The sequence below is a fragment of the Coregonus lavaretus genome, assembly GCF_964263955.1.
Source record: "Coregonus lavaretus genome assembly, chromosome: 32".
Classification (NCBI taxonomy): Eukaryota; Metazoa; Chordata; class Actinopteri; order Salmoniformes; family Salmonidae; genus Coregonus; species Coregonus lavaretus.
In genome coordinates, this window is record NC_140019.1 from 3,046,234 (window position 1) to 3,062,501 (window position 16,268).

Genomic DNA, 16,268 nt, shown 5'->3' on the forward strand with positions numbered 1-16,268 from the left:
GGGACTCAAATCCTGCAGTGCCAGACGTGTCCCCCTGCTTAAGCCAGTACATGTCCAGGCCCGTCTGAAGTTTGCTAGAGTACATTTGGATGATCCAGAAGAGGATTGGGAGAATGTCATATGGTCAGATGAAACCAAAATATAACTTTTTGGTAAAAACTCAACTCGTCGTGTTTGGAGGACAAAGAATGCTGAGTTGCATCCAAAGAACACCATACCTACTGTGAAGCATGGGGGTGAAAACATCATGCTTTGGGGCTGTTTTTCTGCAAAGGGACCAGGACGACTGATCCGTGGTAAAGGAAAGAATGAATGGGGCCATGTATCGTGAGATTTTGAGTGAAAACCTCCTTCCATCAGCAAGGGCATTGAAGATGAAACGTGGCTGGGTCTTTCAGCATGACAATGATCCCAAACACACCACCCGGGCAATGAAGGAGTGGCTTCGTAAGAAGCATTTCAAGGTCCTGGAGTGGCCTAGCCAGTCTCCAGATCTCAACCCCATAGAAAATCTTTGGAGGGAGTTGAAAGTCCGTGTTGCCCAGCGACAGCCCCAAAACATCACTGCTCTAGAGGAGATCTGCATGGAGGAATGGGCCAAAATACCAGCAACAGTGTGTGAAAACCTTGTGAAGACTTACAGAAAACGTTTGACCTGTGTCATTGCCAACAAAGGGTATATAACAAAGTATTGAGAAACTTTTGTTATTGACCAAATACTTATTTTCCACCATAATTTGCAAATAAATTCATAAAAAATCCTATAATGTGATTTTCTGGATTTTTCTTTCTCATTTTGTCTGTCATAGTTGACGTGTACCTATGATGAAAATTACAGGCCTCTCTCATCTTTTTAAGTGGGAGAACTTGCACAATTGGTGGCTGACTAAATACTTTTTTCCCCCACTGTATACTGTATATGGATGATTTATTTTGCACCATTATTCTTACATAATACAACCATTTACAATTTTAGTAGCACATGTCTTAGAGTAATGGACTGCGCCATCCCCGTGGCCTCCGCAATGGATTAGTCCACTGAGACAGGCGCATATCAGACAGGTGTTTTGTGCACCATAAAAATAATTATATTTGCGACTGCTCGACAAAATAAATCTTGGTCGACCAACAGCCTATTGACCAAACAATCGACCAGTCGATAAATGGGGTCAGCCCTAATCTAGATACGTATCGAATCGTCTTGAAAGGGAAAGATGCACATCCCTACTGTTACATATGGAAAATAAAGTTGTATTGTTGATGTTACCTGGGAAACATGTTGCCAGGTGTTCTGTCAGGGCCTCTTGGGTGACAGGCTTGCGGGCTGAGTTCATGGCTGAGATGGCCAGGCACAGCACCTCCCCCAGAGGGATGAACTGTGACTGGCTGATGGGCGACATGCTGATGGGAGATACATCACCTGAGAGAGGAGGGAAGAAAACACAAAGATTACAAAATTAATCACATTTTATAAAGCCCTTTCTGAATCAGTAGTCTCCACATAATGACTAAGCGAGAACAGGTTTTTTATGTACTATGTAATGTTTGCAAATGTACTAAAAATAAAAAACAGAAATACCTTATTTACATAAGTATTCAGACCCTTTGCTATGAGACTCGAAATTGAGCTCAGGTGCATCCTGTTTCCATTGATCATCCTTGAGATGTTTCTACAACTTGATTGGAGTCAACCTATGGTAAATACAATTGAATGGACATGATTTGGAAAGGCACACACCTGTCTATACAAGGTCCCACAGTTGACAGTGCATGTCAGAGCAAAAACCAAGCCATGAGGTCGAAGGAATTGTCCGTAGAGCGCAGAGACAGGATTGTAATTGAGGCACAGATCTGGGGAAGGGTACCAAACAATGTATGCAGCATTGAAGATCCCCAAGAACACAGTAGCCTCCATCATTCTTAAATGGAAGAAGTTTGGAACCCCCAATACTCTTCCTAGATCTGGTCGCCTGGCCAAACTGAGCAATCGGGGGAGAAGGGCCTTGGTCAGGGAGGTGACCAAGAACCCGATGGTCACTCTGACAGTGCTCTAGAGTTCCTCTGTGGAGATGGGAGAACCTTGCAGAAGGACAACCATCTCTGCAGCACTCCACCAATCAGGCCAAACAGAAGCCACTCCTCAGTAAAAGGCATGACAGCCCACTTGGAGTTTTCCAAAAGGCACCTAAAGGACTCTCAGATCATGAGAAACAAGATTCTCTGGTCTGATGAAACCAAGATTGAACACTTTGGCCAGAATGCAAAGTGTCACATCTGGAGGAAATATGGCACCATCCTTACGATCCTTGGGATGTTTTTCAGCAGCAGGGACTGGGAGACTAGTCAGAATCGAGGGTAAGATGAACGGAGGAAAGTACAGAGAGATCGCACTTGAACCTGATCGAACATCTCTGGAGAGACCTGAAAATAGCTGTGCAGCGACACTATTTTCCATCCAACCTGACAGCGCTTTAGATGATCTGCAGAGAAGAATGGGAGAAACTCCCCAAATACAAGTGTGCCAAGCTTGTAGCATCATACCCAAGAAGACTCAAGGCTGTAATCACTGCCAAAGGTGCTTCAACAAAGTACTGAGTAAATGGTCTGAATATGTATGGAAATATAAATTTGCTAAAATTTCTAAAAACCAGTTGTTGCTTTGTCATTATGGGGTAGTGTGTGTAGATTGATGAGGGGGGGGGGGGGAAACAATTTAATCAATTTTAGAATAAGGCTGTAATGTAACAAAATGTGGAAAAAGTCAAGGGGTCTGAATACTTTCTGAATGCACTGTAGGTTATTTAAAGAGTGCATGACCAGTGGAGGAATTTACCGACAAATACATGGATTTCTTCTAGCCTAATTTCCTCTGTCAAACAGGTAGGCCTACCTCTTATTTCATAAATAGGAAGAAATAGGCTCCAACACAAAGCACTCTTGTTGTTAGTAAAGTCTAATTAAAATGAAGACGGTTTAAATGAATTATGCCTACTCGAATTTGCCTACTTGCAGCACCATGAGCTGTCCATTTCCGATTGATTGTGCTGCGGCTGCTGCTTCAAGTTTCTGCACCACAATGTAAGTTACTCGAATCTGGCTTATTGTGAGGTCAATAACTCTGATAAATACATAATTGGCAAGAAACATAGTTTTTTAAATAAAAACTCAATTATAGTGGTAGCAGGCTATAAAGTTGCCCTCCGGTCCTCCTTCTGATCTTCGCTCTCTCCTTCTCAAACGGAACAGAACATAGGCTATAGGCTAGTCTGCGCACATTTTTTGGAGTAGCCTAATAAAAAATTATTTTCAGAAGAAACCTTTGACTCTCCTCCTGAACTGCCACTGTAGCCCTACACAGCACACAAAAACGTTTTTGGTCAGCTATTTGTTAGTCAACTTGTCTATAATTAGATACATGCAGCTTATCTTCTGTCATTAGGTTATGTATTGCACTAGAATACTAAATAAACCCTTGCTCACCAGAATAATGTCATAAATCACTAAATCATCGGTAATGTTATCTTTCATCTCTGCTTCTTTCACGGAGCAAAGACGATTAGGGACCGGGGAGAATTTCTTTTTAAGGGACGATTTCCATGCAAAATGTCATCCGTTTGACCTGTCGTAAGGAAATAGAAAGCTGTGAAAACTACCCAACATGTTTGATACGATTTTAGATTTGGCTTGGATGAATATTTTATATGGTTATTATTTTATCTCTTTTTCTCCCCAATTGGTAGGTACAGTCTTGTCCCATCGCTGCAACTCCCCTACGTACTCGGGAGAGGCATGCGTCCTCCGAAACACGACCCTGCCAAGCCGCACTGCTTCTTGACATACCGCTCACTTAACCCGTAAGCCAGCCGCACCAATGTGTCGGAGGAAACACCGTCCAGCTAGCGACCGAAGTCAGCTTGCAGGCGCTCGGCCCACCACAAGGAGTCACTATAGCGTGATGGGACAAGGAAATCTCAGCCGGCCAAACCCTCCCCAAACCCGGACAACGCTTGGCCAATTGCGCCGCCTCATGGGTCTCCCGGTCACGGCCGGATGTGACACAGCCTGGGATTGAACCCAGGTCTTTAGTGACGCCTCAAGCACTGCGATGCATTGCCTTAGACCACTGCACCACTCGGGAGGCCAACATATTTTATATGGTTGAAATACTATCAGCTTTTATGATGCTGATAAAGATAGCGCCTCTACAGACGGCCCTTACTGCGCATTCGCATTCTCTCAAGATGCTGAAAGAAATCATATTTCTCCATTGACATCTGGTATATCATTTTACTACAGGATATGCTTAATTCTGCAGGAGTTAATATTAAGGCTGTGAAAGCTTATACTGTAGACCTACAGTCAGTGTCCAGATTTCAGTTTCCATTTAACCCATCTGAACAGTAGGCTACAGTTCCCTTGACGTGCCATAGGCCCATTTGAAGTCCCCATCTTAAGACTGTCAAATTTGTACAGTGCCTCACAATCATCACACAACATTCACTGGTATCATCCTCTTTTAACACTTCACAAAATATTTCCCACAATGTACTTTTCTGGCCCTCCCTTCTCTTCTCAACTCTCTATTTCGCAGCTTTTCTCTTATTGAATTAAACTCCAACATTGTCCTGACCTTTTCTGCCCGTTCCCAAAAGCATTTGGCACATCACCCAAGCAAGAAGGAAACCCAAAGAAACACAACATCATCTCCCCTCTGCATTCAAGCAGCCCTTGGCAGTTGATTCTGACCAGGCCAAAGAAATTACAAGAGCGTTAGGTAGGCTGTGTTAATATTTGGGTTTATAGCAGCAGATATGTGCCAATTCTCTGTGGTTGAGAACAGGGGGTTTCACCAACACGTGAAAGTACTCGAGCGACGTTATGAACGTCCCTCATGCACACATTTCAGCAAATACAGTTGAAGTCGGAAGTTTACATACACATTAGCCAAATACATTTAAACTCAGTTTTTCACAATTCCTGACATTTAATCCTAGTAAAAATGCCCTGTCTTAGGTCAGTTAGGATCACCACTTTATTTTAAGAATGTGAAATGTCAGAATAATATTAGAGAGAATGATTTATTTCAACTTTTATTCATTTCATCACATTCCCAGTGGGTCAGAAGTTTACATACACTCAATTAGTATTTGGTAGCATTTCCTTTAAATTGTTTAACTTGGGTCAAACCTTTCGGGTAGCCTTCCAGAAGCTTCCCACAATAGGTTTGGTGAATTTTGGCCCATTCCTCCTGACAGAGCTTGTGTAACTGAGTCATGTTTGTAGGCCTCCTTGCTCGCACACGCTTTTTCAGTTCTGTCCACATATTTTCTATAGGATTGAGGTCAGGGCTTTGTGATGGCCACTCCAATACCTTGACTTTGTTGTCCTTAAGCCATTTTGCCACAACTTTGGAATTATGCTTGGGGTCATTGTCCATTTCGAAGACCCATTTGCGACCAAGCTTTAACTTCCTGACTGATGCCTTGAGATGTTGCTTCAATATATCCACATAATGTTCCTTCCTCATGATGCCATCTATTTTGTGAAGTGCACCAGTCCCTCCTGCAGCAAAGCACCCCCACAGCATGATGCTGCCACCCCCGTGCTTCATGGTTGGGATGGTGTTCTTCAGCTTGCAAGGCACCCCCTTTTTCCTCCAAAGATAACGATGGTCATTATGGCCAAACAGTTCTATTTTTGTTTCATCAGACTAGAGGACATTTCTCCAAAAAGTACGATCTTTGTCCCCATGTGCAGTTGCAAACCGTAGTCTGGCTTTTTTATGGCGGTTTTGGAGCAGTGGCTTCTTCCTTGCTGAGCGGCCTTTCAGGTTATGTCGATATAGGACTCGTTTCACTGTGGCTATAGATACTTTTGTACCGGTTTCCTCCAGCATCTTCACAAGGTCCTTTGCTGTTGTTCTGGGATTGATTTGCACTTTTCGCACCAAAGTACGTGCATCTCTAGGAGACAGAACGCGTCTCCTTCCTGAGCGGTATGACGGCTGCGGGGTCCCATGGTGTTTATACTCGCGTACTATTGTTTGTACAGATGAACGTGGTACCGTCAGGCATTTGTAAATTGCTCCCAAGAATGAACCAGACTTTGTTTTCTGAGGTCTTGACTGATTTCTTTTGATTTTCCCACGATGTCAAGCAAAGAGGCACTGAGTTTGAAGGTAGGCCTTGAAATACATCCACAGGTACACCTCCAATTGACTCAAATTATGTCAATTAGCCTATCAGAAGCTTTTAAAGCCATGACATCATTTTCTGGAATTTTCCAAGCTGTTTAAAAGGCACAGTCAACTTAGTGTATGTAAACTTCTGACCCATTGGAATTGTGATACAGTGAATTATAAGTGAAATAATCTGTCTGTAAACAATTGTTGGAAAAATTACTTGGTGTCATGCACAAAGTAGATGCCCTAACCGACTTGCCAAAGCTATAGTTTGTTATACCAACTGATGTAGCTCAGTTGGTAGAGCATGGCGTTTGCAACGCCAGGGTTGTGTGTTCGATTCCCATGGGGGGCCAGTATGAAAAATAAAATAATGTATGCACTCACTGTAAGTCGCTCTGGATAAGAGCGTCTGCTAAATGACTAAAATGTAAATGTTAACAAGAAATTTGTGGAGTGGTTGAAAAACAAGTTTTAATGACTCCAACCTAAGTGTATGTAAACTTCGGACTTCAACTGTAGGTAGAACCCACTCTACACATTAGGAACACCTGCTCTTTCCATGACAGACTGACCAGGTGAATCCAGGTGAAAGCTATGATCTCTTATTGATGTCACCTGTTAAATACACTTCAAATCAGTGTAAATGAAGGGGAGGAGACAGGTTAAAGAAGTATTTTTAAGTATTGAGACAATTGAGACATGGATTGTGTATGTGTGCTGTTCAGAGGGTCAATGGGCAAGACAAAATATGTAAGTGCCTTTGAACGGGGTATGGAAGTAGGTGCCAGGCGCACCGGTTTGAGTGTGTCAAGAACAACAGTTTCCCGTGTGTATTAAGAATGGTCCACCACCCAAAGGACATTCAGCCAACTTGGCACAACCGTGGGAAGCATTGGAGTCCACATGGGCCCGCATTCCTATGGAACACTTGACACCTTGTAGAGTCCACGTCCTGACAAATTGAGGTTGTTCCGAGGGCAAAAGAGGGTGCAACTCAATATTAGGAACGAATTATCCAATGCAACATGTTACCCCAGAGTGGGAGATATACCGCACAACAGACATGCCCCCTTTATGAGAGTCACAATTGCGCATCTGGCACTGGAGGCAGTGTGTCATGGTGCGTTCGTAACCAAGTGGGAAGAGGGAATTTACCACATGACTGGGGAAACCTACTTGAACGGCCCTCAAACTGATAATTACTAGTGGGAAACTCGTCTATCATCCTGAGAACCCACTTCTCCTACATGCTGACCTCTGACGTCACCTACTAAGGAAATGGCCTCGACAGCATTTTCGGCAGTTAAATGCAACAACAAAACATTATTCATAAAAAGCAATCTATTAAATGTGTTTTTTTAACTCCATAATTTGTTTACAAGCATGATAGCTGTACTTTTAGTTTATGGTTGACAGCTTAACAAGTTCAAATCACATGAATGCATCCAATTGGTATTTAGGACTTCACAACTGTTAAAATGGTTTCAAACTCACCATCAGAGTGGAAACTTGAGAGGCCCAACATAACGATCCGGTCACAACAGACAATACAAGGAACATTGTGAATGCTGAACATTGTGAATGGCATTACATTTCCTGCTGTACCGAAACTGAACCGTGACTCCAACACCGCAAACTGTTGCACCCCTACTACATAGGTGCCCGTGTAGCTCAGTTGGTAGAGCATGGCGCTTGCAACGCCAGGGTTGTGGGTTCGATTCCCACGGGGGGCCAGTATGGGGGGAAAAAATGGGGGGGAAATGTATGCACTCACTAACTGTAAGTCGCTCTGGATAAGAGCGTCTGCTAAATGACTAAAATGGAATAGGGTGCCATTTGGTATACATCCATAGTAGGTTGTCAAACTGTAAAGTTTTACCACTGATCCAACTTGGCCAAGCTACTAGTATGGCCACACAGAGCGGTTTGGAACACACTTGGCTAGAGGGTGGTGTAGAGAGGAAGGAAGCTAGCTAGTTTTGGGGTAGGGGTAAGGGTGAGACTGCTGGCCTTGCCAAACGTAAAGCTGGGTGAGAAAGGTCAAGCAGGCAGATAGTGAGCAGTAGGAGGTCCTTGCTTGCTCCTTGCTTTGGTACTGCCCGTGGGGATCCAGCAGAGAGAAGGGAAAGCCCTGCTGGAGAATACTAAGAAGGCAAAGTAAGGACAAAAACTAGAATGGAAATCTAGTAGTATCTGGCCTGCATCCAAATGACACCCTATTCCCTTTATAGTGCACTACATAGGGAATAGGCTGCCGTTTGGGACGCATATCCAGTCTAGAGGGAGCAAGGCTAAGCCGATTAACCTGAGCAGAGCGTGTGAGAAAGGTAAACACCGTGAGTCCAAGACGCTGGCCTGGCCTGGCCTGCATCTATGGAGAGAAGATGCTAAACACAGCTTGTTTCTATGTGCTGCAATAGTTAGTCATTGGATGGCAACTCACACATACACATCATCACAGGATAGAACAGGGCTAATGCAAGCCAAACATTGTGGAGGAAATCTAGGATGTGCCCCAAATGACATCCTAATTCCTTATATAGTGTACTACTTTTGACCAGGGCCACAAAGTCACAGAATGGCACTTGATCCAGACAGAAACTCAGCTACTGCTTGGGCATCTTTGAGTTCAATATTTTTACATCAACCTTTTTCTGAGACAGCCATGTATGCATTAATGAATCAATTATACAAACAATTTGACTTTGTTTTTACCAATCTAACTACACAATGGTAATTATTTATCTGAATAGTAAATCTTTATTGATAAACTGGGTAAATCAAGATGTAGCCTAGGTAGGGCTGTGGGAGTCATGGCATTTTGTCAGCCGGTGATTGTCAAGCAAATAACTGCCAGTCTCCGTAAATTAACAAACACATTTAGTATCTCCTGCTTTCCACGCATAGCCTACAAACCACTGATGCAGACCTTTGGAACATCTACATTTAAAAAAAATCTAACAAATCCATGTAAAATAGCTTACACCATCACAATAAATCCATTATTTATTTCAGAAGAACAGAATAGCATAATCTGAATGTCCTTATGTTAGGCCCTGATCTGGCTCTGCCATTTGGCTGTGGGCTACACTAGTTGATTTAGCAGACAAGATTTGCTTAGAATTCTGTGGCATTATTTTATATTATTTTATAGTATGAAGAAAACAATTGAACATATTTGAAAAAATTAGAAAGGATATTTTCTCCAAACGATGAGGGAGTGCGCACATGCGGCTATTCTGTGTTGAGCGGTTAACGAAGAAACAGGTACTATGTGCTTAATTTAGAGTTATTTATGTAACTTTAGTTGTGATACAAATGTTGGGCTATATGTTTTCATTTTTAATACATTCTAAGGCTGCATGATGTGACTCCAATGTTGATTTGAAAAAAGTTGCATGGAAGGCATGAGCCCTGCTTTATTCTTTGCGCAGGCTGTACACACTTCATCAGTCTCTCAATCACAATTTGACAAGCACTTGATAACGCCTCGAATTTCCCAGTGGCATCGCCTTTGTGTGGCCATAATGCCCCCTAAAAATATCCATGCCTTTTGCGGCCAGTGGCCGTTGTGCCCTTGGGCTGAATATAATCATTATAATTCCCTTTTCCTGGCTGCGTGCTCTGAAGCACCTCTCACTCACATGGCTCTCCGTCACATGATCGGGTCTTTCTCACAGGCTACAAGTGAAGACAGACACATCAGGGAGGCAACTGCACGCATACTTATCTAATTCTGAGGCCCATATTTAAGATATTGGAAGAATTGTTCACATTTACTTCTCGTCAGCCAAACAGATGAGTAGGCCTAACGAACAGCAAAAGCACTAGCCTACGTCAATCTACTATCCCCCATAGTACAAAAGTTGACCTATTCTGTGTGAGAAATAAATATTCCAAACATCGTCTGGGACAGTTGTGGGATGTGATAGATACCAAATTAGTACAACCACTAGCATCAAAAAAACGTTTTTACGCAATGAGGCTGACACAACAGATCAGAACGTTTAGCTTAAAATGTTGATAAACTATTAAGCGATTTCTAATAAGCACAGCAATGCACACACGGCAGTAGGCTTTAAGCACCAATGTTCCATTAGCAGGAAAACACCATCATCAAAAGTGATCACAAATGTGATTATGCATGTAATGCTTTTATTATAAAAGGTGCATTGTTATGGTGAAAATTATCTTCCCCAAACTTGAAACTCACGCGCTGCTTATGTATGCCAGTTAGGCTCTACACCCGTTGTAAAGCGGAATAATGTGCTTCATTTCAAGAAGTTATTTGGCCACTTTAGTTGCGATACAAACCTTATCAAAACATATAGGCCTATTGGCTAGGCTACATGAGGTGTGCGACTAGGATCTGAAAAAGTAGCCAAAAAAAGGCATGCGCTGTTTCTTGCCTTAATGCACAAAAGCTGGGCATCATTCACAATTGATAATATATAATTCACAAGTGATAGGCCAATATTGTCACCCATCAGACTATTCTTCATTTAATATTGTCTTTACATATACTAAATAATATATGTGTGAAATTTGTTTTGATTTAGAATGGACCACTATCATGCACCTGTCTTGAAACAGGGGCAGGGAGAAAAATACATGTAATCTATGCACTTAAATAGCGAATGGAGGACGCTTTTCCCATGGTTCATTTTCATGACAGCCAGGGAGGCTATACTCCTGTTGTAAGGAGAAGCAATGTGCTTAATATTAGGAAAGTTGAGAAATAAATATAGTAGGCCTAGCCTATAGAAAGCTGATGGTATCCTCCTCTTTTTAATAGATGCCATCACTCTGTTTTCTCACGCAACATGAGCTCATTGGCTCTCATGAAATGTTTTTGATACATTTGCATTTATGTCAGAGTGATAAGAGGGACAATCAAGTGCTGAGTACCAGGCAGTTAGCAAGTTTGGTAGGCTACTAATGACCATCAGTGGCATCAGAGTTGGGAGAAGCCTAATTAGCGTGACTAAACGGTCACATAGAATTTCACTGCCGTCATGACTCGTGACCTCAGGTGTGGCGGTAATACGTCACCATAACAGCCTTTAGCCTATCCACAATACAGGTGAATGCATATTCAATAGGAGTGTGTGCATGCATTGAGTTATTGAGCTTGTTTTGGCTGATTTCATGGGGCTACAGATAATCTGTTTCCCTTCCTTTTGGGACTTATTTTATTGTACTGATCAAAAACATTTGCATAGAAGTAGCTTATTTTATAAAAATGTGCGCTGTTTCTTTAACCAGTAATTACATCATTCAGAAGGCAGTCAGTTCGCTGAGGCAATATGCCGCGTTCAAAACAACTGGGAACTCTAAAAAATATGTGGTCAAATCATGACGTCAGTGATCTTCATCTCTGAAAGTCTGAGCTCTAGAAAGAGGCCGAGTTCTGAGTTGGAATTCCGAGTTGGATGACGGTTCAAATCGATATTTCCCAGTCAGAACTAATTTTTTTCAGAGTTCCCAGTTGTTTTCAACGCACTGAAGTCGGAGAGTTCCGAGTTCTCAGTTGTTTTGAATGTGGCAATAGAGCCCCACAGTGGAGGTGTCATAACACCCATAAAAGCTTTGTTTCGTGTAGGCTTACCCTGGCGTGACATTTTGATAACCATGTAAGTCTCTCTCGGACAAAGTGACTTATATCAATATATTCAGCTCTATTTACTAAGGCTGACCCCATTTAGTCGACTGGTCAATTGTTTGGTCGATAGGCTGTTGGTTGACCGAGATTTCTTTAGTCGAGCAGTAGCAAAAAAATAAATAATCATGGTGTACAAGACAACTGATTGATTCGCACATGTCTGAGTGGACTGATCCATTGTGGAGGCCGTCGGGACGGCACAGTCCATCAGTCTAAGACATGCTACTGAAATTGTATATGATTATATTACATAATACAAAAAAACAAAAAGTTACAGACTCTGGTACGCTTATAATTTATTTAGTGTTGTTTACATTGTTCCAAACGGTCAGAAAAATGATATTCTAATCTAACAGCACCTATTTGGCACACATAATATGCACGCAGCGCTTGCTCCTTACCTTATTTTTCTTGATCTCCAGTATTTTCCACAATTAGTCAAATGTATTCCACACATCTGACTTTACCTCCTGAGCCACCAGTAAACATTCCCCCGTTTTGAATTTATTTGTCACGTCCTCTGCATCTATTTTGCTGTCACATGTGTTACGGTGTTAAAAATTTTTTGGGGGTAGATCAGCTTTAATATTGCAGATAGATTGTAACTTACATCAATGTAATTGTCTGCATCACTTCCAATCCCCCATATGTTTTTTTCTCTCGCATATATATATATATATATATATATATATATATATATATATATATATATATATATATATATATATATATATATATATATATATATATACTATCGTTCAAAAGATTGGGGTCACTTAGAAATGTCCTTGTTTTCGAAAGAAAAGCAATTTTTTTGTCCTTTAAAATAACATCAAATTGATCAGAAATACAGTGTAGACATTGTTAATATTGTAAATGGCTCAAAATGGCCAGAAACAAAGAACTTTCTTCTGAAACTCGTCAGTTTATACTTGTTCTGAGAAATGAAGGCTATTCCATGCAAGAAATTGCCAAGAAACTGAAGATCTCGTACAACGCTGTGTACTACTCCCTTCACAGAACAGCGCAAACTGGCTCTAACCAGAATAGAAAGAGGAGTGGGAGGCCCCGGTGCACAACTGAGCAAGAGGACAAATACATTAGTGTGTCTAGTTTGAGAAACAGGCGCCTCACAGGTCCTCAACTGGCAGCTTCATTAAATAGTACCCGCAAAACACCAGTCTCAACGTCAATAGTGTAGAGGCGACTCCGGGATACTCACCTTCTAGTCAGAGTTGCAAAGAAAAAGCCATATCTCAGACTGCCCATCTTAATCTTTTATTTTTATTGGCCAGTCTGAGATATGGCTTTTTCTTTGCAACTCTGACTAGAAGGTCAGCATCCCGGAGTCGCCTCTTCACTGTTGACGTTGAGACTTTAAAAAAGATTGAGGCACAGTTGAAAAGTTAAAGCACTAGATTCATTAGAAAATAAAATAAGTACTTTTTTCAATGCGTGAGAAATAAGAGGTGTGGCATGTGAGCGTGTGAAGAGGGTTGAATGCGTGTGTCTCACACCCAATGTGTGAGAGATGGCAGCACTGATGTAAGCTTTAGCTGTCAGCTAGCAAGGAAAGTTAGCCTACAAAGCTGGAAGCTACCGGTATCTTCTTCTATTGTACAGTAAAGTGTTCTAGCCTGTATGGACATTGTTTTGCGTAATTAAGAGTTTCAAGATTTCTACATGCCGTGTTGCATTATTCAAGTGTATTAACGTCTGTGCAGCATGAGTGGGAAGCGAACATGATGCAGCCCAGACTCCCAGTGCAGGCTAGCAATGAGTAAGTGGAGCAGGCACGGTGCCCGCTATGATAAGTAACACAAATTCTAGTACCAAACCGTTTTTCATGTTCTAGTATTGAAAAAGTACCAACGTTTCAGTATACTGTGCAACACTATTTGCGACGCAGATCTCATCTCAGGTGATATGCACTTAGGATGATAATCCTCATTTCTCCATGATTGTAACATACATAACTCATGACAATAAATACCTAGGAAAACATTACTGTTAAGTCATAAAAAGGTGGACAATCAGGATCCTGCTTCAATATCCTGTTGAGCCGGATGTTGGAAATGTAAACCAGAGAAATGCATATAAACCATAAACCCCCAACAGGCTAAGCAGAGGTCACAGAAGACACATACTCTCCTGGCTGACACCATGATGAGCTTAGGTCCTCAGGCATCAGCCAGTTGCTATATGGTGAGTGATAAGGCAAACACACTACACACACGCATGCACACACAGCAGCAGAGTTATATGGAAAATAAGATTCATTATACTCTTCTTTTGGGAACACAGTTAACTGTGGTCCTCTGTAGCTCAGCTGGTAGAGCACGGAGCTTGTAACGCCATGGTAGTGGGTTCGAACCCCGGGACCACCCATACACAAAAATGTATGCACGCATGACTGTAAGTCGCTTTGGATAAAAGCGTCTGCTAAATGGCTTATTATATTATTATTTAACACAGTCATAATACTATAATAATACGTCATTTTATCCAAAGCGACTTACAGTCACGCGTGCATACATTTTGGTGTATGGGTGGTCCCGGGGATCGGTAGCGCCGTGCTCTACCAGCTGAGCTACAGAGGACCACAGTAATAGGATAGGCCTGTTCATATTAGGCTATATTAGCCACACAATATAAAGGCTATTTCAACTGGCCTTAATGCAGTGTTTTAGTCTGTTCTGACATAAGAATGTAAAATCCTGTTAAATTTCACGATTGTTTGTAAAACTGTACATTGACATCACAGTGTTTTCTGTGGGGGATTTACCCAATTTGCCCATTAAATTGCTGTTAGCATATGTAGGGTGTGCAAATTTCTTGCGTAATTTTTTACACAGCTTACTATTCCGTTAGTCAGCACCTCTACTATTTTCAGGTGTGCGTCAGCTCATGCTTTTCACTGTATGAGAAACATAACCAGTGTGCTACAGAGAAACTATACTTTGGTTTTATGATAATCATTTACAATCTGTAACACATTCAGTTACAGTGCATTAAGAGATTTGAATACAGACGGTTTATCGGATGTAGCCAACCAGACACAAGCCAAGTCAACCAATTACAATAATATCATTATTTGGGGTGGATTGCAAAAAAAAACTATCCCTAATTTCCTTATTCAGGGCTCAGGAGAGGGGCCCCAAACTGTTGAGTCTGGCTACAGATTGCTCTGTTGTAGTTTCCCACCTTCATTGAGGCCTGATTTGAATAGCTTTGATCTCCTAAAGAGTCAACAGTCTTGAATGACCATCCTGGTTGTTTTTGATAGAAAACAACAGTATAACGTTACGATCCTTTTGAATATCAATGGATAAGGGAGGGTCAAAACCAGAAACTGTAGCCTAGGTCTTTGGAGAAACCTGTTTGCAAAGAAAAGCCTTGCAAAATAGAACACAGGTTGACTTGTATAGTCATGAATCTTGCCATGGAGGCAGAACTGAGCGATTTCCACTAGATGGGCCAGCTGCAAAGTTAAAATAGGCTATGTTGTAAAAATTCATTAAAACAAAATGAGCTTTTTGGTCTTCATTTAAGGTAAGGGTTAGGCATTAGGCTTAGCATTGTGGTTAAGTGTCAAAAACCAAGTGTAGCCGGTGACCAGTGAGAGACTGACCGCACCCGACTCCAACCAACATGTCACTGCACCAGTTTCTGCTCGAACCCATCACCTGTCACGCCTGGAACCGGGACAGAACCCGTACGACCCCCAGAACCAATGCATTATTATGTCAAATCACATACTTTTTAAATAGACACATACATGCATACAGCACATGATGTACACTTTACTGCATACACAAAAATGTATGCACGCATGACTGTAAGTCGCTTTGGATAAAAGCGTCTGCTAAATGGCATATTATTATTATTATTATTATTATTATTATTATTTAAGGTTAGGTTTAAAATCAGATTTGACTTTGTGGTTGTGCTAGCTAGTGACCACTCTGCAGAGCTGCCTCCAGAACAAGATTCATGATGGAAAACACTAACCTGCAAATAAAACTAGATAATACTAGTGAGGAGAGAAACTGGAAACCACACGTCAGCTGTGTAGTATTAATAGGGTAGCCTACATCAAAACGTCATGCCAGGGTAAGCCTACACGAAACACAGCCCTTATTTTAAGCGTTTCTAAAATCCCCTATGGGAAAAATGAATGGTGGAAAAACGATTGGAACCATTTCCTTGTTTGACCGCTAGGTTTTATGGGTATTATGACTCATACTCTGGTAATCTTTACTACGATCACATCTATCTGCGCTCCATCTTGTCGAACGTCCGGGCTGATGGGGAGAGGAGGAAGAGACCTAATTCCCATATACCCATATGTAATGAGCGAGAGAGTGAGAGAAAGGAGGAGTTAAAAATGTGATAATAGTCCACTCTAGCTTCACAGTGGGA

The 16,268-nt window shown here is 41.7% G+C and overlaps 1 protein-coding gene across 1 annotated transcript in view; it reads right to left on the reverse strand.

The window, feature by feature from the left end:
* The window catches only part of LOC311107298 (storkhead-box protein 2-like), a gene marked incomplete at both ends in the record, with an annotated part of 141,129 nt that overhangs the window by 15,885 nt on the left and 108,976 nt on the right, over positions 1-16,268 (reverse strand). Inside the window, one exon of the mRNA XM_084149781.1 lies at positions 1,268-1,420. Coding sequence (XP_084005907.1) covers positions 1,268-1,420 — 153 coding nt within the window. The remainder of the gene's footprint in view (positions 1-1,267; positions 1,421-16,268) is intronic.